General features: G+C 44.4%; 1 protein-coding gene across 1 annotated transcript in view; it reads left to right on the forward strand.

Annotated features, from left to right (window-relative positions):
• The window catches only part of FRMPD4 (FERM and PDZ domain containing 4), a 194,514-nt gene that overhangs the window by 70,917 nt on the left and 97,418 nt on the right, over nucleotides 1–26,179 (forward strand). The window contains exons 2-3 of the mRNA XM_024115501.1: nucleotides 12,108–12,268; nucleotides 16,739–16,841. Of these exons, the coding sequence (XP_023971269.1) occupies nucleotides 12,108–12,268; nucleotides 16,739–16,841 (264 nt within the window). The remainder of the gene's footprint in view (nucleotides 1–12,107; nucleotides 12,269–16,738; nucleotides 16,842–26,179) is intronic.

Consider the following 26,179-nt stretch of genomic DNA (forward strand, 5'->3'; position numbering starts at 1 on the left):
AGCACCGCTAGGCTCAGGGGCCTGGCATGGAGCATGGTGAGCCTTGGAGCTGTGCAAGGGGCCTGGTGTGACTGGCACAGTAATCAGAGTGGATGAAGTCACTTCAGACCTGCACCAAACCAAGGAGGGAGTAGGGGGGTGAAATACCCTGATCTCTTTCTCCTCCTCACCTCACATTCCCCTGCCAGCACCTCCCATTGGTTGAACCCAATGGAAGCCAGAGGGCAGCAGGCCCACATGTTGCCACCCACAGGATCAAAGCTCCCAGCACACAGGACACGTAGAAAAGGAGCCAGGCGTGGATCTAGGGGGTGCGGAAGTGAGGTTCGGTTCTCTTGTTATGGGGCTTAGAACAAGGGAAACATAAGCAAACAAAACCAACCCCAAACAGAAAAGATGTGTAACCTTGGGCAGTTATGTAGTTTTATGTCTAAGAAAACTAAATACTCTAGGTAGGGGGTAGGCATAATTATTTTAATGAAGAAAAGATTAAGAGATCACAGTTTTTAATTAACACAGGACTGTTAGCTTAAACCTCTGATACTGTGATTTCCTTACCAATGCCATTTAACTTCCATCAGAAGTTCTTAGTCGTCAAAGTGAGCCCTTACCACTTAATCACTTTTTGAAATCTTTTGTGTAAAGATTAGAAGATCATGAAATTTATAAAGTGTGCCTAATCGTCTCTCTAAAAATACCTCTTTTATAAGGATCAATTCATGTTTTAAAATATTATCTTAGATCAGGGTTTCTGTAACACACACTCTTACAGTTTGAATTTATAAGAACCATGGGATTGTTTTCACTTTCTAAGTATAAATTTTCAAAGAATATGCATAGATCACAGGGATGTACAACAGCCCCTTGGGATGGGGAGGAGAGACCTCCTGTGTCTTCACCCCTCCCCCCTCCAAGTACTGCACTAAAATATGGGTAGAATCCAGTTTGATGGAGAAAAAGTCTCAGACCTGAAGTGATGATTTTAACATGTTTGGGGAAAGGCTTTGCTCATTGTTATCAAGTCTTTTGTTCAAAAATATATTTTCCTATAGGTCCAAAAAAAAAAAAAAAGGGTAATCAATCAAGAAGAAAAAGTCTGCCCAGCCATGCAATACTTTATGCTCTGTAAGCAACAGATATCCATGAAATCTTAGATTTGTGGTGGTTGGATTTCCAATCCCCAGAGGGTTCAATCTAGTGGAGCCCAAAGCAAGAGCACATGTAAGAACCATCAATTTGTCTGTCCCTTAGTCACTCAAACCTGGGGCCACTCTCTCATCTTGGTGGCTGGGGTAGGATCAGATAAGCAGGATGGAAAGGCACCATTTCCCATAAGCTGCACTCTAACTTCATTTTTAGGTTCCTGAAAATGCCACTGAATATTTCTGAATGTGAAAGCTGGACTTTTCAAGAGTTGTGATGAGCTTTGTGATATCAGCGACTCTGTCCATCATGTTTGAGTATATAAAACATCCTTTGGGCCCACCCCATAAGTCAGGAGCCCCCTAGATCATACAGAACAGAAATGTCCACATTTGGTGCTTTTGTATGCCTATTAGTAAAAAAGTTTTAAACACGTGCCCCCTTAATATATATTCATTTATTCATACTATATATATATAAAATATACGTGGCTGAAAAATAGATGTTAAAATGAGTTGAAGGTGAAATATACATTTTAATCACTTGTAAACATTTATGCTATCACTGCTGCATTAACAATTATATGATATTTTAAATGACAGCAGAGTTATTGAGGGTGCTTATTTATTTTTGAGCATCTTGGTTTACCACTTCATGGATAAATTTTGAAGGTCTGATTGCAAGTTCATCTTATTTCTTTATTTGGTTTCAGTCATTGTCGTTGGAGAAAAAGGGAACTGCAGAAACATATGAAGAGGCAAATGGACAAAGTGTTTCACCAGCTTGCTTATTAGATCAGGAAATACTGTTTTTCAATTCCATCCATGCAAGGGATTTTGTTGAAATTCAGCTGGAGAGTTTCCGTATTCCTTGATGTCCTTCAACTGTTCTCACAAACCAAATGGAAGATGTTGCCATTTATCATATTTAACGAATGAGTCCACAGTTCGCTGAAATGCTTTATTTGCAGGTTTTTAAAAACAGGTTAGAAAAATTCACTTTCAAGTTTTCAAAGGCTGCTGTTTTGATAGATACAGATTTGCGTAATTTTCAATAAAACAAGCACATAATGATAGAATCATTGCCAAACATCTGTTTCCCTATATTCGTACCACAATCCAAGTTTCTTTTACAAAATTAAGTTACCTTCTCATTCATTATTATAATATCTCCTTTACTCTGAAGAGACGACTCTTTTAGTTCATTGTTACCAGGTAGCCAACAACCCCTGTGTAGGACAAAAGATTTTCATAGTCACTCTACTGTACTTTAATGGTTTTGTTTCGAAAGCAGCCTTGTTGTTGACATGCTAAAGCACTTCACTTTCTTTGGTGCCAAAGCTTGCATTGAATTCTTTCAAGCGGGCATTCATCTCTAAATTTACCCTGGAACCTTGTTTTGTTGTACTCAAAGCTGCTACTCCATTATTTTATACTTTTCTATGTTTGTCCCAGTATCTCAGTATCTTGTAGGGCTCGACAACCAGAGTGTTGTTCTTGTTCAGAGTGTTCTTTTATATTGTCATATAAAATTTAGAATTCTCTTTGTTGGACTCTTTAAAAGGACTGTTGATATATCTTTATTAGATGGCATTAAATCTATATATTAATTTGAAAAGAACTGAAAATTTTCATATTTAGTCTACCCGTTAAGGAAAAATTCCATTTTTTTCAAGTCCTCCTAAAATTCTCTTAACAAGATTCCTCCAAACATTTTGTGGTTTCTAAGTTTAAGAATTCTGGATTATCTTGGCTTTTTAAGTACTATGTAAGTTTCCAAGCTTGACTAAACAGTTCTTAATCTTTAAATGCTCCTGATATGTTGTGGGACTTGACTGACAGTGGCCTGTGGAATTGATTAGTGAAGGTTAAGTTCCTCTGAACGCATAACCTGCCTATTCACAAAGGCAAAAAGCCTGAGACTCACTGTGTTATGTGACCTGGAAACACGTCATGTCCAGTTATCTATGTTTATATTAAATTTAACTCATCTTCAGTGGTGGGATTTGGTTGGGCTCTTTTGATCCTAAAGGACAGAGGCTTGCTGGGATTTGTTTTAAAAAAAAGGAGGGGGAAGGGGGGAGTTGAGTGTAAAAATACATACTGTAGATCCTAAGAGACATGGAATCTCACGGACATATGAGAATGGAAATGCCGCGTGGCTGAGCCTCCTAGCCTCATGGGAAGCAGCTCTAGGAGGTAGTTCCAGATTCAGAGAAGCTTCAGGACCCTCATTAGCAGGACTTCCTGGATCTCCTTGCGTAACGTCGCTCCACAGTATGGTTTCTCTCCAAGTGGCGTCACTTCTCTTCCAACTCCCCTTTCTCCTTTCCTTCAAAGACGCTGTTTACTCAGTTTCTGTTTTCTCACAGAGCCAATATAAATCTTACCCTTAAACTCGTGTGTGAGTGTCATCATATTACATTTTTGCTGTTTGGCCATTGGAATATAATCATGTCGAATATTCAGAAGTCCTCGGAATCTCTGCAGAACAGAAATTCAAACAGGCCTTTGTGTTCTTCAGTCCTAAGATACCAGAGTCTGAGCCTGCATGGTCCCCTGAAGTTCACTGACTTTGCCATTTCTTTAGGCTCAGCCTGTGCATCTTGGTGCTTTGCTAGACTTACCACCAAGCTCTCTCTCCTGAGCTTTCTGCCACCTCACAGGGGTCCTCTGCCCTTGACTCCTAAGCCAAGTTGCTCAGATTTTCACGAAACAAGTCAGGAGAGAGGCTTTCTGCCGTCAGCTTTTTCTCTGGGCTCTGGTAAATGCATCTTCCCTGAGGCAAGGGACTGAACGAAGCCTGTCTACCTTACTAGACCTGGGAGAGGAAGAAACTCAATGAGAACAAAGCAAAAATTCTTTTCAATATGTTATTTTGCCACACACATCATCGTAATTTTGACTTGCTGGAAACCTATCTTGGGGTCTAATCTACCACATGATCCCTCTCAGTTGTGACCTATCAACCTCAGTAATTCACGCTTCTGCTTTCTTTTTCCTTCCTACTTTCATTCTTATTCTGGGGAACTCTAGTTTGCCTCGCTCAGCACTTTTGCTCAGAGCCTTTCTTTCTTTCTTTTTTTTTTAAAAAAAATAAATGTATTTATTTATTTATTTCTGGCTGCGTTGGCTCTTCTTTGCTGCATGCGGGTTTTCTCTAGCTGCTGCGAGCAGGAGCTACTCTTTGTTGCAGTGCGCGGGCTTCTCGTTGCTGTGGCTTCTCTTGTTGCGGAGCACGGGCTCTAGGCACGCGGGCTTCAGTAGTTGCGGCACGTGGGCTCAGTAGTTGTGGCTCGCGGACTCTAGAGCGCAGGCTCAGTAGTTGTGGCTCACAGGCTTAGTTTGCTCCGCGGCATGTGGGATCTTCCCGGACCAGGGCTCGAACCCGTGTCCCCTGCATTGGCAGGCGGATTCTTAACCACTGCGCCACCAGGGAAGTCCAGAGCCTTTCTTATTAAGCCCCTCACAGGCCACAACAGGGCTTATGAATTGTTGGCTTGGGAGCCACGACTACCTAAGTCCAGTTCAGAGATATGAGAAAGTCATGAAGAATAGATCATGAGGTGCCTGTGGCTGCCATGTCAACTGGGATAATAAGGGGAGAAGTTTCCTTTGGAAGTGTTGATGGTGTTTTTGTAAAATGTAGCACATTTAGCCATAAATGGTGTAGAGAATAGGGGTGGTAGAGAGAATCCTTTGGGGATGTGGCATTTCAGGGTTTTTAAGTACTCTTGAAAACACTAATTACAGATTGTATGAGTGAGCTTTTGGTGCATAACAAACATCCCCCAAATTCAGTGTCATGAAACAGTCATCATTTGTTACCCCTCGTTTAGCTGGCTCATCTAGGCTGAGGTGCTGGACAGCTCTGCTCCACTTGGCTCCTCACTGAGTTGCTGGCTCTGGTCTGTTCTACATGTGTCCATTCCAGAGCCCAAGCTGAAAGGGTGGCAGCTGCCTTGGGAGGGTCTTCTCATGGTGACAAGAGAAAAGCAAGAGCTCGTGCCCAGCTAAACAAGTGCGTTTTGCTTGTCACATCTGGGCTCAGCCACGTCACATGCTTTGGGCAGTGAGATGTTAGCAGAGTCAAGGGGTGGAGAAGTACGCACTGTGTCCAGTGGGAAGGCACTGAAAAGCAGTGTGGCGTCCAGTGGCAAATCACATCCTGGGGAGCAAATGAAGAATAACTCCGTCTGCGACCCACACCAGGGCTACCAAGATGAGAATATATATTGGTGCTTAATGCTCTCATGGAATCACAGCTGCCCATCCCTGAAAGGTCACACCAACAATGACCTTCTCAAGCAGAACTGAGGCATGTATGTTTATTTATACTCCTTTTCATTCCAGTCTTAACTACCCAGGGGTCCCACCTGCCACCATCTTCCTAGATTCTTTAACTCTACACCAAAGGGAATGGCTTCTAAATTTGGTTCTTCCTTCCAGAATCTTTCTACTCAGCACATATTCCAAAAAAGGACCTCACTGGCTCTAATGAGTGCATGGTAAACTGAAATTACTTTAGGTTTTCTTACAGGGCACATTTTACTAGTCAAAGTAATTCTTTGTGATACATTGGATGTATCAGTCTTTTATTTCTGCTGAGGAAGAAAGGCTCCCTGAGTTCAAAGAAAGCCCTTTCCTTTTGTCGTGGGGAGTTAGGCAGCAGGATTCCCATCATTCCTTTTGAAATGAATCTTTCAGAAACAGCAAGATTGCTCATTCGATCTCAATGGACACATTTTCCATCTCAGTTAATGCACTCTGGATTTTTAGGTCAGAGATTTCTGGCCAATCTCTGTGTGTTTGTTGGAGAAGGTTGGGGCAGGGGCTGAAAGTTTGTGTAGCTCATCAGCTGTATTCTTCAAGGCTCAGCATCAGAATTCACTGAAGCATGTTCAGCAGGTAAAAAGATGTTGCTTTTTCAGCGCATTATAAAAGTACTCAGATCTTTATAAAAAATATTGCAAGGAGAGAGCCGAAAGGTACTTGCCTAACACAAAGAACAGAATGATGTTTCATGGGGGAACATTTTAGTATGGATCCTTTCTTACTGGAAAAGAGACAGGCGTTGATGATTTTTAGATAATGTATTCTGAAAATATAACCTGTTTAGCAAGAATATGATAATGCCATTGGAAGGTTATCCTCAAAGTGCAAGCAAAACAAAAAGAATTAAAAAATCATAAACAAAAAAGAAAATACTAGAACAGGCAGCAACCACATCATATGCACGTGCTTGTAAGTTTCAAACCTTGTTGGGGTGGGAAAGTGATATGGACCAAGGGCAGATTCTCTGTTGACACAGAGGACGGCAGCATCTGAGGTGAAAGGGCCTGCTCCTGGGTCTCACTCCCTAAAACAGATTTAGTGCTTCTCACTTTCCGCATGACCCGGGCCCATTCCCCAGCCCTAGATTCCAAGGTCACTTAATAGTCTTGGAAACATGGCGGAGGAAAACTTACTAACCGTGATGCAGTTGCTAGAGAAGCCTAGATTTTTTTCTTCTGTATTCTGGTACTGTTTTGCCTCGTGCATATCAATATATATTTGTGTTTCCTGTGTCACTGCATTTGACGTGACTCTTCAGATTGAAGTCTCAGAGTTTACCTGGGATTTGTGAGGCATCTCACCGAGAGTTCGGCTATAGGCAATTGAAACGTTGAGTTTGTCTTCATATTTTAATATTGAATGAGTTCATAATGTCTGAAACATATGCCTTTCTGTTCATTGCCCTCAAGAGGTGAAAATAACAGCTAATGCTTTTTGAGTGCTTCCTACATGCCAGAGAGTTTGCTACCTGCTTGACATTTATTCATTCATTTAATTTTCACAATGATCTTATGAGGTTGTTTCTATTATTATCACCACTTTGCAGATGAGGAAACTGAGGTGCAGGATGATGAAGTTATTTGTCCACATCACACTGCTGGGAAGTGGTGGGACCAGGATTCGAACCCAGAGAGTCTGGCTCCACAGTCTCATTCCAGACTACCACACCAGTTCTCGTGTTGGCCCCATACCTGGGCATTTGTGTGTTTCCTGTACAAACCGTGAAGCATTAGCTCCAGAGAAAATGTCTCCTGCAATTTGGATCCATCGAGACACAGGACTTGCATTAGATAATGTGCTTAAAGGTCCATCTCCCTGGGACCATCCTGTGTGTGCAGGAAGAAGGTTCCAGAGTAGGAGTCCCATCCCTGCTCTGTCAGAGTGGCTTCCAAATATGTTAAAAGCCCAATGATTTCTTGCCATATCTGCCCTCACCCTGGTCCAAGCCACCATGATATTTTGTCAGGATTGATGCAATGGGCCCTGAAATGCCCTCCCTGCTTACCAGTGCTCACTCCTGTCTGTTCTCAGTATGGCAGCTATCACATCACTTCTCCACTCAGAACCGTCAAACAGCTTCCTGTTTCACTCAGAACAAAACACAAAGTCCTTCTAAGAGCCTGTGTCATCTTCAGCCCCTCATCACTTCTTTACCACTCCCCTCACTGTCTCCACCCTCCCCCCCCCCCCACCGGCTGCCCGGCCGTCCCTTAGGCATGCTCTCACAGGCATAGCTCACCTCAGGACCTTTGCACTGCCGAAATGCCCCTCCCCCCAGACATTTCCTGACCCCTAGCATGATCTCACAGTACCCTCGCCTGGCAGCTCTCCAGCCTTCCTCCCTGCATTGTATTTCTGCTTAGTACTTAAAATGACCTGATATGCCATATGTTTTACCAATTTATTAGGTTATTCCCTGTCTCTGCACACTGGAGTGAATATTTTATTTTCTTATTCTGCTTTCGTTCCTGTTGTACCCCCAGAAGTGAGAAGCCAGTGGCGTTCAATAAACATTTGTTGACTAAATGAATAAATGAATGCATTATAGAGTTGTTTTGGAGAATTAAATGAACTAACATGTGGAAAGCATCTCGAAAAAGGCTTAGTTAGTGTTTAATAAATGTCAGGTATTAATAAAATAATCTAATACTCATTAAGTGAATGATGAATTAAAAATTGGAGACTATTACTTTATCATGTAGTGGAAAGAGGATGATCTATCTAGAGATGCTTTGAATATTTTAACTTACATTTGCAATGGATACTAGGGGAGGTAGTCAGGGACATCAGTCAAGTCCCCTTTGTCTATTGTCCAGAAGGCACTAGAACACACCCTTCCCTGGGCAGGTGAATGATCCCCAAACATTGCTGCACTCTGGAATCACCTGGGAAGTCTTTTTAAAAAATTGATTCAGGGGCCTCCCTGGTGGCACAGTAGTTAAGAATCTGCCTACCAATGCAGGGGACACGGGTTTGAGCCCTGGTCCAGGAAGATCCCACATGCCGCGGAGCAGCTAAGCCCATGCGCCACAACTACTGAGCCTGCGCTCTAGAGCCCACGAGCCACAACTACTGAAGCCCGCGTGCCACGACTACTGAAGCCCGCACTCCTAGAGCCTGTGCTCTGCAACAGGAGAAGCCACCGCAGTGAGAAGCCCTGGCTCGCCGCAACTAGAGAAAGCCCGCACGCAGCAACGAAGACCCAATGCAGCCTAAAATAAATAAATTAATTTTTTAAAAAATTGATCCTGGCTTCCACCCCTAGATAGTCTCATGTGATTGGTCTGGGATGAAACCTGGGCATTAGGGCTTTTTAAAGCTCTCCAGGTGATTCTAATATGCAGCAAAGTTTGGGAACCACTACTGGAAGCTTTTCACAGTACTGGCAGCAGCATGGGGACTCATCTTCCCTAGTCCCGCTCTACAGTTGGAATTGAGAATCATGCCAGCCAGAGTTTGATTCTCTGTAATGCAACTCCTACTACCATTAGCAAGTCACATCACCTCTACAACCTTCATCATTCAGAATGCCTTCTGTGGAATCTGGTGCAAACTCAGAGCTCAGGGCCAAAAAAATGTGGATTTCCCCTCCCTTTTTTCCTTTGTTCCCTCTGGGGATAAAAGGAGAGACTCATTTCCAAATGTAGCTAGAGTACAGCACACTCTTGTTACTGAGTCCAGGCTCGCACTGCTCGCCACACAACAGGCCAGTAGATCAAGAGAGGAGTTTTTGGGGCAAGGAATAGCGACTGTATCTGGGAAGCCAGCAGACCGAGGAGATGGCGGACTACTGTCCCAAAGAACTATCTTACTCGAGTTAGAATTCTTTTATGCGAAAGGCGGAGGGGGTGTGTCTGGTTATTGCAAACTTCTTGGTGCCGGAATCCTTTGTTCTTATATTGGTCTGGTCACAATGTTCCTATAATCCTCCAGCAAGGCATTTGTTGTTTTCTGTTCTGCAACTTTTAATCTGTATATAAACGGGAAAGTGTTGTACCTTTAAAGGTCAGAGCTTTGAGAATGGGCTCTCCTGTATATTTCCGGCTGTAGGCAGCATTCTTTTACAAAGGCGCAAAGGCAGCATGACTAAGCACAGACAACAGAGCACAAGGGTTAGAGCTGAAGGAATAGATCCAACACGGAGTCAGTTTGTTCTTCTCTGTTACACTCTGAGATGGAGCCGTCTTACAGAGGAGACAAGAGAACAGAACAGTGTCCACGACCCCCCAGGTAGCCCCACCCTCTCCCAGGCACACACAGCCAGGCCTGTTTCAGGCCTGTGAGAGATCAGTGTGGAGGGTCAAGTTCTGCCCAGCAGGGCCTGCTGTAGGAGTATGAGAGGTCCTCCTGGTGTCCTAGTTCCCAGCCCTGACTTCCCCACCTGTTCCCTGTGTCTCAGTCCCTCCCGCCCAGGGCCCCATCTGCAGCTCCTACCCTGGACGCTGGGGCTCACCCTGCATAGGTTCTGCTGGTTTAATCAGGGTTTTGAATTCTTTCCTTCAGACTGCCAGGCCTCTCCATGTGATCTTCTGCTCACCTGAGGTCTGCCCACTTCCCTTTGTCCCAAGTGCGTGCGCCACCATGGTAGCCATGTCTACTCTCTGGGTCCAGACAAACGTGTACAATTTCACGGAAGACAGCCCCTGCCCCTTTGGCCCTATAACACCACCACTCTGAACTGGATGTTTCTAGAATGGTGGTGAGACATTGGGGCTAGCACCCTACCAAGGCCTGCTTCATGGGCTTGTGACCCATGCAGTCACAGAAGGCCCTGGGCTGGGTTTCACCTTCTGCCATCTTGAAGTTCTTAATCATGTTGCAAGGAGGGCCCCTGCATTCTCATTTCGTACTGTCCTTGCAAATTATGTAGCTGGTCAAGCACGTGACACAGAATCAGAAGACCTGGTGTGAATCGCACCTGGCTTACACCTGAGAAGTGTGTGACCTTGGCCCAGTTATTCTTCCTCTCTGGGCATTTACAAAGAGGAGGTGGGCGGGGTCAAACTCCCTCCATCTCAGCGGCTGTGAAGATGAAACAAGGTAACAGATGAGTGTCAGCACGTGGCACACAACGGGTTCCTTAGCAACTAACACTTCTCTTTTTCCTAGTGTTCCAGATCACAAACTGCTAAATCAAAAAGACATTCCTTCCTTTGTGTTTCAAAGGGATTTTAAACTTTTGTTTTCCTAGCCAGCGATATATGCCAAAAGGACAGATTTAGTGGGTTTTCAATGATTTTTCTTAACTCTTACTCATTACACTGAAGGACAATAGGATTCCTCCTTCTCTGTCCTTCTTTTTTACATTTGAACAATATGTTGTCCAGATGGCATATGGAGTAGCATCTTTCAAGGTATTTTAAAATGATCTTCTTTTACTTATTGAAGAAGATTAGTGGGAAAAAAATTGAATTAAGGCCGTGTCATTGAAATAATCTTGGCTTACATATTTAAGGAGATTTCTAGTGTTCAAACTAATAACTCTTCCCCAAAAGAAGTCTGCCTTGGATGATGTGCATGAGTGAAGACTTCATTAAGTGTCACCGAAGTTGATTTTCAACCCAACTCTCTGGCATACCAACCATGGGCCCTGAGTAACAATCAGCCACTGTTTTGATCTCATTTTCCTCCTTGGCAAAATGCAGATAATAATACCTGCTCTGCTCCTTCATTCTCAAGGTTGTTTTGTGCATCAAATGAGCTATTCGTGGAAGCATTTTGAAAATTTTTGAATGCTGTACATTTTTCAAGTTTGGAGTATCGATAGGACTTCTGAAGTTTAAGTGTTAACAAAAAGATTCATTTAAATCATTTGAAAGTCTCTCTGGAACAGAAATGCCAAGAGTTAGTTCTTCAACTTCTTTGGAAAGGGGGACTGTATTTGACACCAGGGTAACGTATTGCCACCAAAACGATCCCCATCACTTCAATTTCACTGGAGCCAAAAGCCGTATGCGTTACCCACTAAATGTCCAGAACCCTCTGAGGTTCTTTCTCAGCACGTCAGTTATAATTTGATAGTTTTCCACAAAGAAATATCTTTTTCTCTATTTAATTCAATTATTTATTGAGAATCCACTACGTGCCAGGCACTGTTCTAGGCACCTGGGATAAATCAGTGAATGAAACAAAATTCCTTGCCATCACAGAGCTTACATTCTAGTATGGAGAGCAGAGCAATGAAAATAAGCATCAAAATAAGTAGGTTCCACAGCTCATTAGCAAGTGATTAGTTCTATGGGGGAAAACAAAGTAGAAGAGGGTGAAGGGATCTGGCTGTGGGGAGGCAAGGCTGCGATTTTAAAGCGTGTGACCACGATAGTCCTCTTTCAGAAGCTCACATTTGAGCAAAGACTTGAGAGGTGAGGGTGGGCCATGCACACATCTGCAGGACAAGCATTTCGGGTTGGGGGAACAGCCAGTACAAAGGCCTCAAGCAGAAGTGGGCCTAGAGTTTTCAAGGAAGAAGGCAGCCATGTGAGAAGCATGACAGTGGGTCTTCCCACATCTTCCCCACTCTCTACCAAACAGAGAAGAGAAGGTTTTACAACTAGAGAGGATGCGGTCGCCGGGCCATTGCCAAACACGTACACTGATGCCGAGTTTCTCTTCTGTGTGCTTTTCCCACAGTCACATGACACAGGCAATCCCATTTGATGACCCTCGGTTGGAGAGCTGCCAGATCATCCCTCCAGCTCCTCGGAGGGTGGAGATGAGGAGGGACCCTGTGCTGGGGTTTGGTTTCGTGGCAGGGAGTGAAAAGCCAGTGGTCGTCCGCTCCGTAACACCAGGTAAGCACGCAACCCCAAGGCTCGGTCTCTGGGACCATCCACCACCCCCTGCCAGCATGACCACTGTTCCATTTCACAAGCTTCATACTGTTCTGTTTCAGGCTGTGGAGTCTAATTGAGTTTTCCCATCTCCTGGATAGAGCCAGACCACCAGAGGGACAGAAATGGCTCTGCAAATGAGGTTTTAAACTTCCAAATCCATCATATCGCCAGACTTAGGAAAACACTGATCCATCATTTGTAACCATGGAAATGACCCACTTAATGTATGAATGCACACGTTAAGAGGCAGGCACGGTGTTGTTTTCAGTAAGCTCCCGACAAAGTCCTTAGTGAAAAAGCAGAAGGTTGTGTTTAAGTTTCTCTAGGATTTAGATCAGCGGTCCCCAACCTTTTTGGCACCAGGGACTGGTTTCGTGGAAGGCCGTTTTTCCACGGACGGGGCAGGGGCATGGTTCAGGCAGTCATGTGAGCCATGCTTCAGGCGGTAATGCAAGCGATGGGGAGCAATACGGAGCTGCAGATGAAGCTTCACTCACTAGCCCGCCACTCACCTCCTGCTGTGCGGCCCGGTTCCTAACAGGCCGCGGACCGGTACCAGTCTGCAGCCCGGGGGTTGGGGACCCCTGATTTAGATCATTGGGGTGGTTGGATTCTTTTACAAAGATGTGCTCCCCTCCCTTTCCACTAGAGGCAGAATGTATTTCGCCCCACCCCATTGCTGTTGGGCTGGACCAGGTGACTGACTTTGGCCAATAGCATATTAGCAAAGATGACATAAGCAAAGGCTTGTAATATGCTTGTGGAGTTGAGCTCATTTCTTGGGTTTCTGCCACGGCCATAAGAAGAGCTTCCCTGAAGTGGCTGTTACCCCTTCACAGCCCGAGCCCCCAAATGAACACGTGGGGCAACCAGCCTGCAGCCCAGAGCTAAGTACAGGCTGACCTTCAGTGTACAGCACAACTGCCCAGCCAAGCCTGCCCTTGATCAGCCAATCCACAGTCATTCGAAAGACCCATAAGCATGAGAGGAAACCCTACTGGGTTTTGGGGGTGTCTTGTTATACAGTAAATGCTGACTAATACAGTGTGTGGCACATCTCTTAAATTCCACCATACGGTCAGATAATTAATGTACTTGGTCTCAGTCATTCTCAGTATATAGATGTTCTATCAACACAGCTGAATATAGTGGACTATGATGCCATTGCCTGAAGTGGGCCACCTTTGCCTTCCAGAAACAATGCTCTAATATTTATTTATTCTATGTATTTATATACTTATTTTAATGGACTTGTACTGGATTTTTTTTTCAGACAAAAGGAAAGTATCTTCTATGCTGTCTTTCTCCAGTATTTTGCAAATCAGTAACAGAGTTCGAAAGTAAAATGCTGTAGTCAAGAGTGCAGAGTATGGCATCAGACCTCCTGGGTTTGATGGACTTGAATCCTGCCCCCACTCCTTATTAGGGTTTTTTTAGCTTCCGTGACAACTCCCCTACATTTCAGTTTGATGTAACTTCTCAATATCCTTTGGATAATGAGGATCATAGTGTCTACCTTCTAGGGCTAAGGGAGGGAATGAAATGCATTGGAAGGGTGCCAGGTACATACTTAGTCCAGGAATGTTTATTATTATAATTAAACTCTAAAATATTTGGCCAGTTGAGTCTGTCAGTTAAGGGAAATGAAAGCCAACTAGTGAGCTAGTATAGATTATTAAAGTTGATTCCATTTTTCCTCATTTTGACACACTCTGCCCCAGGGCAAGCACTGCAAATACAGTCAACCCCTTTAGACTTGTGCAGAAAAGCATAAGTTCCCTGTTCGCTCCTACCACTGCCTCACCACACAACTTCTTCCTTTATCTGCTGAGCTTTTTATTTCATTAGCTATAGATCATAGTTGTTGAACTCAATGCAACTGAGAATTTTATTCTCAAAAATAAAAGAGATTTGTTGTTTTTTATAATAATGAAATAATCCATATGCTTTCCTGAAAAAAGAAAACAATGTAGACAGTGTAGAGGATAGAGTTTTTTGAAAAGTCAACTGAGTTCCTACTACTGAGAGTTAACCATTATTAACATATACAGAGAGAGCATATATATAGTAGACAATTCTGTGCATACATTTGTATATAGTATGTATCTCATATATATGTAATGTTTTACATGTATATATATGCACATGTGTGCGTACACATATTTTTTTCCCAAATGGTGTCCCATTTAGCGTGCAGTTTTGTAACAGTGGGACACTTTAACATCTCTGGTTATAGGATTCTCCCAAGTGTGTGTCCTCCCCAGAGCTAACTGGAGATTTGGGTCTGGTTTTTCGCTTTCTTGTATTTATTGCCTTACTGTTCCTTCATCCTTTTCCCTTCCTTGCCCTCAACTTTCCTTAGAGTCAGACTCTCTCACCTACTGTTCGACAATTTCGAGAAGAGTAGAAAAAGTGCAAACCAAGGTCAAAGAGCACTGTTTCCAGTCATGTTTATGAGTGAAAATGTTGGTCGCATAAACTGTGTCTATCATAAAATGACTCTACTGAGTGATTCCAATGATAAGTGATTCCAATGGTAAGATCAGATTTTTCTATAGTAGACAAGCCAGCTTTCAGAGTAAAGGGCATGAGCGTTCTCTGAAGTGTGCTGCTGTTTCATGCTTCCTCCCATAATTCTTGCTCAAACGAGAGTACTTCCATTTGATCAGAAGCATAGGTCAAATGTAAGACTAAGCCCTGTTCATCTGCACATGGTTTTCTCATCAGAGTACCAGTTAACGTGACTCTCCAAACAGTTGGTCCAGAGATTTTTCTGTATTTGACCAGCATCTGACGTCTAACCATGTCTTGGACTGAATTTGAGTCATTGCTCATATGTAATCCAATCGTCATCAAAACTCCCTCAAGTGATTTTCAGAATTCCTTCTGTGTGCAAACACTGAATCTCAGTCCCCTCATCTTGAAATGAATATGAGTTCCATATTCTGGCTGTGAAGTGTTTGTTTCAATTACTGAATGAAGTAAAAGTGATAATATTTGAAAGATAACATTTCAGCTGCACCTATTATCCAGATAGACCTCTGGAAATAAAATTAAAATCCCAGTACCATGTAGCACCAGATCAGTATTTGGGGAGTAATTCCATTAGACATGTGAAGATAATCCATATTTTCGAAGTATTTGTTTTTAGGTCTTATTTAATACAGATGTGTGTTTCATGCAGCTGTGTCTTTATGTGTCAAGAGACCTGGCAGTGACCTGTTTTTGAGTTATAGGAGCAAGTTCAAAAGAGATGTTGGCCACCTTGATCTTGGAAGTGTCCACAGACCTAAGCTGACATCCAGTTCAACCCTTCCAGGCAATTCTTTCCCCTGTGTGAGCCTCAGCTATGTCATTATATGGAAGGGATTACAGCATTTAGAGAGGTTACTAGTTAGAACACTTAGCCTGTTGCCTGGTACACAATAAATGCTCAACAAATATTCGTCCTCTGCCTCCTCCTTGGAAAAACACCTGGAAGAGGCTGTGACGGATCAAGACAAAAACATGAGTCCTCTGTGGTCACACGTGAGCCCCGCCACGAACATCCCAGCACAGTCCAAACCACAGAAATGACCAAATGCCCTCATCTCCTAGCTGACACAGGGGACTGCTGCTTCTTTACCAATGCCAGCTTCCTTCCTTCCACCTTTTAGGCAAGAATTATTAAGATGCTCATGATAGACTTACCCCCACTTGCTGAGAGCAAAGCCCCACTTTCTTGAACCCTCCTCCCAAAGCATGTAACTCAAGACCCAATCCTCTACAAGTCCTTCCTAGCACCCTCGCGTTCAGCTGCCTTACGGGCCGCCACAGAGTGCCATTTCCCTGGTTGTACAGAGTAAGTAAATGCAACTGTGTTCAAATCCAGGTGTGCTCAGGTGGTCACAACTCCGGCTGCCGGGGATCAACCCAACTGACTGGCTACCTGTCGGGGGAATACCTTCTTCTAAGGGTCCCGATACTCAGGGTGTGGTCAGCTGGCTGGCAGCCTCAGCAGCCCCTGGGATCTTGTGAGACATGCATTAGGTCACCCCGCACCCCTCCTCACCTACGGAATCAGTCTGCAGGGCAACGGGGTCCCAGATATTGACTCATAAGCCTGTTAAAGTATGGGAAGCATTACCAGTCTCAGCCTTACCTGAGAAGTTTGAGAGGAGTGTTGATAACCTGAGTCCTACCTCCGGAGCTTCTGATGTCATTGGCCAGGGTGCAGCCTGGGCCCCAGGAGCTTCTCCAAAGCTCGCCCCTCCCCGGTTCTGTCTACTGTTGTGAAGGACGATGGAGAGAACACCCATTCTCTGGATGGGTTTTGTTTTTGCTGATAGCACCCATTGCTCACAAGGAATCATGACAGGGAGAGGAGGCTACAGCTGGATGGATGACCAGTGGTCTTCTCAGCTGCTCTTCACTCTCATTTGTCTCCAGGTGGCCCCTCCGAAGGCAAGCTGATTCCGGGAGATCAGATTGTAATGATCAACGATGAGCCGGTTAGTGCCGCGCCGAGGGAACGGGTCATCGACCTGGTCAGGTAGGCGACTCACTCACCGGGGCCCCGTCGGGTGGCTGCGCAGCTCTGAGACCTCACCCCACAGAGGAAGGGCTTCCCATGGGCCACTTCGGGGCAGAAACACCAGCTGACATGTTCACCTTGAAAATGCTGTTGGCACTGCCCTCTACTGTAAAAAACCAGGCTAAGTAAACAGAGACACCTACTTGCCCGCTCTCTTAACATTCGGGGTGCACAGGCTGAATGAGATAGTCCTATTTTCATTGCTCCATCCAAGGGTTGCGTTTTGGTTTCCTTCCAAAATTACTAACACATTGATATTCCATAATCGAGGACATCAGCATGCAGTACTTTTCTAAACGTAATCCCATGGATGTACAAACATGCAGTTCACCGATTTTTCATACTTGACTGATTCATTACTGAATTTTGAAATCTTCAACAAAGGGAGGAGGATCATTTAGGTCAAAAGTAGGACAGTTTTGAAAATGTGCTTGGTTTATTGGTTTAGTTTCAGCATAGATGTACATCATTTGTTATTCTTACGGGGGCGCCAGAAATGTATTTTATGTGATGTTAAAATATGGGTCGAGAATCTTCTTCGAAGCCCACCAGAGTTATACTCCCATGGTGAATTTAGGGCAAAAGGGGTCTTTAGAAGTTTTCCAAATGAAGCTGTGTCTGTTAGATGAGTGGACCCCCTCGTGCTGCGGGGCACTGGGGGATACTGACTGGCTCGCGTGACATCTGTCTTTTATAAACGGATCTTTTGAGGCGAGATGGAATCAGAAGTTAAGGCTCTCGGAACACTTCAAACCGAGAAGGGGATCTTCGAACATTTATGCTCTCTCATAACAAAAGGTACCTCTGTACCCTGAGAAGGGCAAAAAGTAGAGTATTTCTGGGGTTTTCTGGAGAAAGTTGCTTTCCCAAGCCTAGTTCAGCTTCTGCTTTACACTGAAGTGCTGGATGGTCACACCTCCTGGGAAGAACTGGGACAAGGGTGAGAAGACAGAGCAATAGACATAGAGAAGGCCTACTTTTAGGGTAACCGACCGTCCCAGTTTTAGCAGGGAAGGACCCACATCCTGAGACGGCCCTCCGTCCCCGGATGGTGGGCCTGGTCACCCTCCTTTAGTGTAGGCTCCAGAGAGTGGAGGCTTCGCAGCTGGCTGGCAAAGTGCCTGTCCCCACTGGGGCGTCCAAATCTCTAAAGGAAGTTCCTACATGGGAGCGGGCACCGCGCCTCGTGTTGGGCGCCCGGGGGCACTCACCGCCATTCTTCCTGCGGACCAGGAACACAAGGGTCAGGAGCGATGCCGCATTTTGTGCCCTTGGGAGGGAGCTGCAGCGTGACCGTTTGGAACCACTTCTCTCCTGACATGCGCGTGGATGTCAGCGGGAACACACGTCGTGCGGGCGGGCTCTGAGCCGTGGGCTCGCATCCTGCAGCACCATGCTGGGGCTGATGACAGCTTGCGCAGTCGTCATGTTGTCCCCTAGGCGCACGCTTCTGTGATCAGTCCTATTGATTTCTGTCTCAGAGGATGGCAGAACAAATAAACTGTCTCTGTGTTTGCTGTGACTGAATTGCTGGCTGCAGGACAGAAATGGAGAAAAAGCCATCTAAGCATGTGATCATGTCCTAGCCATCCTTCCAGGGCATTTAGAAAGATTTTGTTTCCAAAAGAGATTTTCCGTTCTGGTTTAATGCATCGTGGAAGAAAATGGCATCTCTGTAAACAAAAGTCTCTATCGGACTTTTTATGTAATGGAGCTCAATGAAGATTTGTTGGATAGATGAACCAATTCAAAGAAGGGAGAGTAGACAACAGCTTGCGGTCCAAATCCAGCCTGCCTGCCACCTGTTTCGGACAGCCCAGCAGCTAAGAATGGTTTTTGCAATTTTTAAAGAGTTGGGCAAAAAATTAAAGAATATTCTGTGACACAGAGAAACCATATGAAATTCAAATTTCAGAGCCCCTAAATAAAATTTTCTTGGAATCCAGCCACACCTGTTCATTTACATATGATCTAAGAAGGCCTTCTCCCTGCCGTAGCAGAGCTGCGTACTCGCGGCAGAGAGCTGGGGCCCGCAGAGACGGAAATGTTGACTATCTGACCTTGCCTGAAAAGGTATGCTATCCCCTGCTTTAGGAAATATTAAGGTAACCAATCACATTTTCTTTGGTTAAGTCAGATTTAGATTAAAACCCCAAATCATATACGCAGAGAATTTCTCTCCGGATGGGGTTGTGATTAAAACAAGATTCCCACATACTTGATGATGGGGTTGTGTTTGAAATGGATTGGCGTGGAAATCATGCATGCTTTTTAAGCAGGTACAGAAAACTCTCTTTCCCTTGTCACAACCCGTCCCCTCCCCATCCCTGGAGTTGGGGAGAGAGAGCTGAGCCCTCTCTGGGTGAACTGTGGCTTCTCTGATTAGCATTGGCTGCCGCCTCCCTTCACGTCCCCAGTACCTACATGCTGGCTCTTCTGTGAGGCTCATCTGTGGGTTCTTTGGTGGCAGGAGAGGAGGGTACCCTCTTGGCACTAGCTTTCCTACAAGACCTTTTGGGTATGGCGCCAGCCAGACCGGCTATTCTTCAAGATGTCCACTTGATCTCATCCCAGAGGGGAGGACGTGAACTCTCATGGCCTTGCGGCCTTCTCCCAGCTCCATGGTTCTCCCCAACCCTTTCCAGAAGGAGAGGGGAAGAGGAGGAGGTGGCTGGCAGTAGCTCATCACTTTGGGCCTCCTCTTAGAAAGTTCTGGCGAATCCCGTTTGTTTGCAGTTGACTTTAGAATATGGTCTGAGTGTCCCTTGGCTGGTGTCTCACTGCTAGATGACAAGGACACAGTTTGAATCAGGAATGATGCTTGGTGTTGTAGAATCAGGTGACCTGGATCCCGAGTTCCGTGAGAGCAGAGACCTTGTCTGTGTTGTCCTCTGCCATGTCCCCACAACCTGGCCCAATGCCAGACCCATAGGAGGTGCCCACTAACGATGTGTTGAGAGCGCGTGTGCTCTGAAGAGCGCTCTTCGGAAATGACCGATTTAGATGGTTTTCCCCAAGCCCTCCTACAGCTGTTCTGTGAGTTTCAATGTCAGCTAATGAATCCATCCCGCAGAAAAACATTCATTTTATTCACCCATTTATCACACGTTCTCCGGCACCTATTATAGATGCAGGCCACCAACCTAGGCACCCCATCCACGGGGACAGGTGAGCCAAAGCCTTCAGGGAGCTTACGTGACACCTGTTCAGGTGGGACCTCTCAAGACAGACAAGTCCCCCATTGGCCACTTGAGGGAATTGTCAGATTTGGAAGGATTTTGCTGGTGATAAAAACACATCGGCCCAGATGCTACTGAGATGGTGAACACGTCATCTTAAAACTCCCTTTTAATCTCAAGGCAATAAATTTACCTTTATAAAAGTAACAGGGTGCTTTATTTAACCAAATAAATCTAAGTCCAGTGATACAGTGCAATTCGCAGAGGTAAAATGCAGCTGGTTGTGGAGTTATTGTGTTGAAGAGCAGGCACCTTCAAATTCATTAAACCAGAATTTTGAAATAATGTATTTCTTCTCACTGATGAAAAAGTTCATCCATTAGGAAATTTTCCTGTGCCTTCCCATCAGTTTAGTCATCTATCTGCCGTATGTATATACTAACCTGAAAATTCAGCTCTTGTAAAATAATCTCTTTTTTATTAGGCTTCTCAGCCGATTTTAGCATCTGTATCTCACACAAGATAAATTCCCTTTCTGTGTGATAAAATATCTCATTTTCTTAGCCACTGAGGGAATTTGGGAAAACACTCATCATTTTAATAACACTATAAAATTCTCTCTTTAAAAATTGGCATCCATTTACTTGCCTACGTGGTTTGGTCTTATTTTGTTCTTTTTTTTTCCCATTGCCACATTTACTCATGGATCATTTTTTGTTTCCAGATACATTTGTGTTTCTTTGTGGATTATTTTTCTTATCATTTGGCTGCTCTATTGTAAAATTTTTTTTTTCTTGAGAAAATGAAAGAGTTTCTTGGAGACCAATTTACTGCTATAGTAACCACATTTGGGTTTTTTCATGTATCCTCAAAAGGAGCTATAATTGCTGCACTGAAATTAGATGAGTTCCGTTCATTTCATAGTTTTCTAAATTTTTAACTCTAACTCATACTTCGTAGTGGTGGAGGAGTGAAATCTTTGAAGAATTCATGCCCTTTGCAAATTACCATATCTTTCTTCTTTAGAAGTATCCGAGGATAATTTCCCTTGGCTTTTCACTAGACAAATTAACTTAAAACAGTCTCCAAAATTTTATTTTTAAAAACTATGGCGTATAATTGCTCATAGACATTATGAATCATGCTCCATCCTCCAAGGCTAGCCAATCCAATTAAATTCATTTTTAAAATTAATTTCTTTAATTAATTTACAGTGCTCACGATTAGTGAGCATTAACAAGTAGCAAATGTCATGTAGAATACTGGGAATGTATAAATACCCAAAACATGATCCCTGCCCTCAAGGAGGAGACTTCTAGTCAATTGCACCATATTTGGGGGGCGGGTGGTGTTGGGTGGGAATGTTTGGTAGGGGTGGACAAGGACGCGCAGGGATGTAGTGAAGTGGTAAAGGGTAGCCGTTGGCCCAGCGTGGAAGGGCAGGTTTATGCATGGAGAGAGGGCAGTAAAATAATCTTCCCCTTGTCTCTGGGAGCCCCAGACCCTCCTGAGGGACACTCCCTTTCCAGCTGGCAGACATGGAAATATCCATTGCCCAGATGCCGTCCTGGACCACAGTCTCAAAATTTCCTCCTGCCGTCCCTCAGTCACCTCATCAAGGCAGCAGCAGAAATCTGGCTCACGTTAGGTGGGAGGTGCTAGTCTCTTGGGATTCGGGAGCCACTTGAGAATCTGATAAACACCATGGACTTATACCTCCACCCAGAAAAGTCCACATGTATACATAGTCTTGTGTGTAATATCAGAATGTTCCTTGACCCCCCTGAGGCCAACCCCAGTTTTAGAGCCCTAGCAGCTGACTCTGGAAATGCTGGCTCCCTTTCCATTGTAGCAGTAGAAGCTGAGGGCTGCCCACCCCATAATAAGAAGGCCCAAGCCTTGAACTGGAAACTAGTTCTGCCTTCTCCCCTCCTCTGAAATGGGACAGCTAACTAACTATTCCTCCATCTGTCTTCTCTCACCACCTAAGCTGACTATTCCAGCTGATCTAATTAATGAGCAGTGCTATAGCTATGGCCCCATCTACGTAAGGTTGCCCACGTCTCTCACCCCTTCTCTACTAATAACCTGGAATTGGAGAGCTTTTCTGGGGAGCAGTAGGGTTCCTCCGATAAGAAAGTAACTATAAGAAATAAAAATAGATGATAAGTTACTAATCACTACTTAAATTCACAGAGGATAAGAACACTAGTTTTTAGTTACATTCCTTTTACCTAAGTAACTAATATACATAAACACATGCCAACCAACGTCAAATATTCATTTTAAGACCAGGAACATTATTCGGGAGGACTTGTATTTTCCTGGCACACTTACATCCCTACAAAAGCAGTGAGCCAACTCACTTCTACAGTCAGGATCAAAGCTTTGTGTATAACTGTTAAGGGTAACTTTATGACACTTAAAAATATATATTTTTATAATATATAATATAATACAAACTGATATAAATATAATAATAATTGTTATTATCCCAACTAATAACGATGATGAGAGTTAACATGTCTTAAGTCCTTGTTATATGCTAAACCTTCTGCTAAACACTTTTCCTTAGTGTTGAGACCAGCTATACTTATATGGTATATGCTTACCATGCCCTGTCCTGAGTACTTTCTGTGTATTAAAACTCATTCGATCCTCACAATAGTGAATGGGTACAAATGCTTACCCATTTACTCGAATTTAAAGATGGGAAAATTGAGGCACAGGGAGGGTAAGGGATGTTCCCAAGATCCCATGGCTAGTAAGAGGTGGAGGGAAACCCAGTCTGGCTCCTGAGTGAATGCTCTTAACCCGCTCATCATGTGTAGTCCTCACAACAGCGAGCAAGTACTGTTAATTGTACTCACATAACAGAGTGGAAACTGAGGCTTAGAGAGGCTGAAGGACTTGCTCAACCTGGGCACTTGCACAGGGCCTGGAGGGGGGCACACAGTGGGAGCTGAAGAAAGCCAATACAACTTACTGGGACCAAGCTGGTTATCTGGCATATCAAGTCCTTACTTGGTGGGCCCAGCAAACAACAGAGCTGGAAATGAGCTCTAGAACCTGGGTCTTAGTGCCTTCACCCCATAGACAGCTCCACTCCAATTTTGGATTAGACAAAAATAGCCTGTCTCCTATTGCAGGTTGGCCAAACATGTGCCTTGATTTTAGTAGGAAGCACTCAGGAGTACCTGCTCGTTGAGGTCAGTGGGAGCCTGGCAAGCTTAAGAGTGAAATAAGCCATTTAGAAGGGACTCATCTAACAATGAGATCTGTCTTTTTGTCAGTCTCTCCTCATCCGAATGATAATGGAAAGTCAAATCAGATCATGTTCCAGGAGCACTGTGTCTGCAGAAGAATATATTCGGAAGGTCACCTTCCTGTCTAATTTCAGCTGGGCTTAGATGCCTCACGGTGCTGCGTAGTAAAAAAAACAAAGCAAAAACATCTACGGAGCATCCTGCACGTAAAATATGCATGATGATATATGATATAATAAAGCCTTATTATAGTAAAACCAGCAAGCACTTTCAGTGGCAACACAAAGGAACAGCCCCTTGGTATGCTGACACTACGGATTGTGGTCTCACCTAATACACACTTGCAGTGTACACATTTTCTGACAATTGGAAATTACAGAGCCTGGGGAGAAAGAAGTCGGCGATTCTAGAAGATGGAAAGTGTGGGAAAACGTTCTAATATGGATAGTGTAGAAAAAAGGATTTGAGTCCATAGTTCATAAAGGTTATAATGACATATAATGATGAAAATGAATGAGAAAAATGACTTCACCCAGATTATTTTAATGTCCCTTAGATTTTCATAACCATCTCCCACTCTCTCATTAAATCTCTCCATTACTGTAGATACTTTTATGCGACTCATGTATGGAAAATAAATGTTGGAGATGGAAGAACCAGAAAAAAATTTAAACTAGGGCATGTTTTCAGTTATCTCATATGGTTGACACTACCGCACGTCTTACCTTGTATTAACTTAACAAGTACCTTACTTGTATTAAGAAATAAAACGGAGGAAGATAATTATTGGCCTTACGCCGTGTTCCTTTAGAACTACAAATTTATAAAGTCTTCCATGCCCTTTGTATAAGTAGCTGAAAAGAAAAAAAATTATCTTGGTGAGCCTGTGATCAGAACATGCTTGGGATCAAGGTATAAGCCTCATTCCCTAGAGATTTCAGTAGAGGGTCTCAGGTACTGAAAGCCAGATCCTGGGTTTTTTTTTTGTTTGTTTGTTTTTTAATTATTTATTTATTTTTGGCTGTGTTGGGTTTCGTTGCTGCACGCGGGCTTTCTCTAGCTGCGGCGAGGGGGGGCTACTCTTCATTGCGGTGCGCGGGCTTCTCATTGCGGTGGCTTCTCTTGTTGCGGAGCACGGGCTCCAGGCGCGCGGGCTTCAGTAGTTGTGCCTTGCGGCCTCTAGAGCGCAGGCTCAGTAGTTGTGGCGCAGGGGCTTAGTTGTTCCGTGGCATGTGGGAACTTCCCGGACCAGGGATCGAACCCGCGTCCCCTGCGCTGGCAGGTGGATCCCTAACCACTGCGCCACCAGGGAAGCCCCCAGATCCTGTTTTTACAGGCAACACGGTGGAGGGTGTGGTTGGCAAGAATCTCAGGCCATATACTCAGATGTGCAAGAAGTGTATTGTTATTTATCTGTTATCCGTAATAATCCAGATTTTATTGCAAATGCTTATCCTAGTGTATGGTCAATTCATCCCATTTTCCATGGTGCTGAGTCTACATTTGGGGGGAGGGGTGTAACGGGAGGAGGCACTGGGAGAGGTGAAGTGTGTCCCCTCTTTGGCCACATCATCCATCTCACTAGAATTCGCTGAGATATCTTTGTGCCCATCTGGTCCGCCTTTGATCACTCACGTAGGCAGGGAGCTACTGTGTCATTCCTTGTCCACTGCTGTCAACCCTTCCGAAGCCATGTCTCTGTCATCTTGGGTGCACTTGCCCCTCCTGAGCCATACTGGGACACTGAATAATTCCAGGGCTAATTTCCTCCGGGATCTTGTCACCTTCCGGGTTCTGACTAGGAAAGAAGACACCGTCGTTGTGCTCTTTAATCCCACAAGGCTTTGTGGAGGTTCCTAAGTGACTTTTCCCAGAGGATCAGCTTCTCCAAAGAGGGGAAGCACGCCTGTCCTTTCCCAGGCACCCACAAGTTGGTGCTCTTCTGCTAGCCCCAAGACTCTCTCCATCTCCCCCAGCCTCTCACTAGTCCCCGTTCTGGAGAGGAGGGAGCTTCACTCTCATTCATCGAATATCCTTCCTAGCCCTGAGCTCCTGGAACCTATGTATTTCTCTACTTTCTTCTGTAACAACCCTCTCCTGCAGTGATGAGTGTTTTGTGGTCTGGCTGACCAAATGGTCAAAGAAGTAGAGCTGACCAAGCAGAGCAAAGAAATGGGCATGGAGGTGAACAGCGGTGAATATTTCAAAATATTGTCCTGCTACCCATTGAGAAGACATATGGTGTAGAAATCAGAAAAATCTCAATTCAAGTCCTGCCTCTGCGTTAGATTAACTCTGTGTGACCTTGGGCAACGACTTAATTTCTATAACCCTCAGTTTCTTGAGCTATAAAATGAAGACCTACCTCATAGCACTGTTGTGAGAGTTCAGTAAACCACAGTGAGTAAAGCTCTTAGCAGGGTAAGAGCACATGAGGAACTCTTCATAAATTTGAGTTACTGTTGTCTTTGTCCAGGTCAGCATCAGCATCATCGCTTAGAATTTGCACTTCGAAGGCTTTGTCTAAGGGTCGGAGGAGGTAATGTACAGGGGAGCGCTTTGTGACTTGTCACCAGCTGGTCTCTGTGTGTCAGATGCCGTCATTGCTGCTCCTGGGAGATTGGAGCACAAACCCGGAAGTCAACCAAAACCAGAGAGGATCCTGGGTAGAAATCTCATCTTTTAGGTTAAAGATAACTTGGGGAACAGTTAAAAGCCCTGAAACTCAGGGTTTGCAAAGGCAGCCAGGGCTCATCCCTGGGGTGCTAGGACCCAGCAGTGATTGGCAGTGAACTTGACTTGGGGCCACACAGGTGTGCAGCAGTGGGATGAAGTGTGCAGTGTGTTGTGG

The sequence above is a fragment of the Physeter macrocephalus genome, chromosome 7 (assembly GCF_002837175.3).
Source record: "Physeter macrocephalus isolate SW-GA chromosome 7, ASM283717v5, whole genome shotgun sequence".
Classification (NCBI taxonomy): Eukaryota; Metazoa; Chordata; class Mammalia; order Artiodactyla; family Physeteridae; genus Physeter; species Physeter macrocephalus.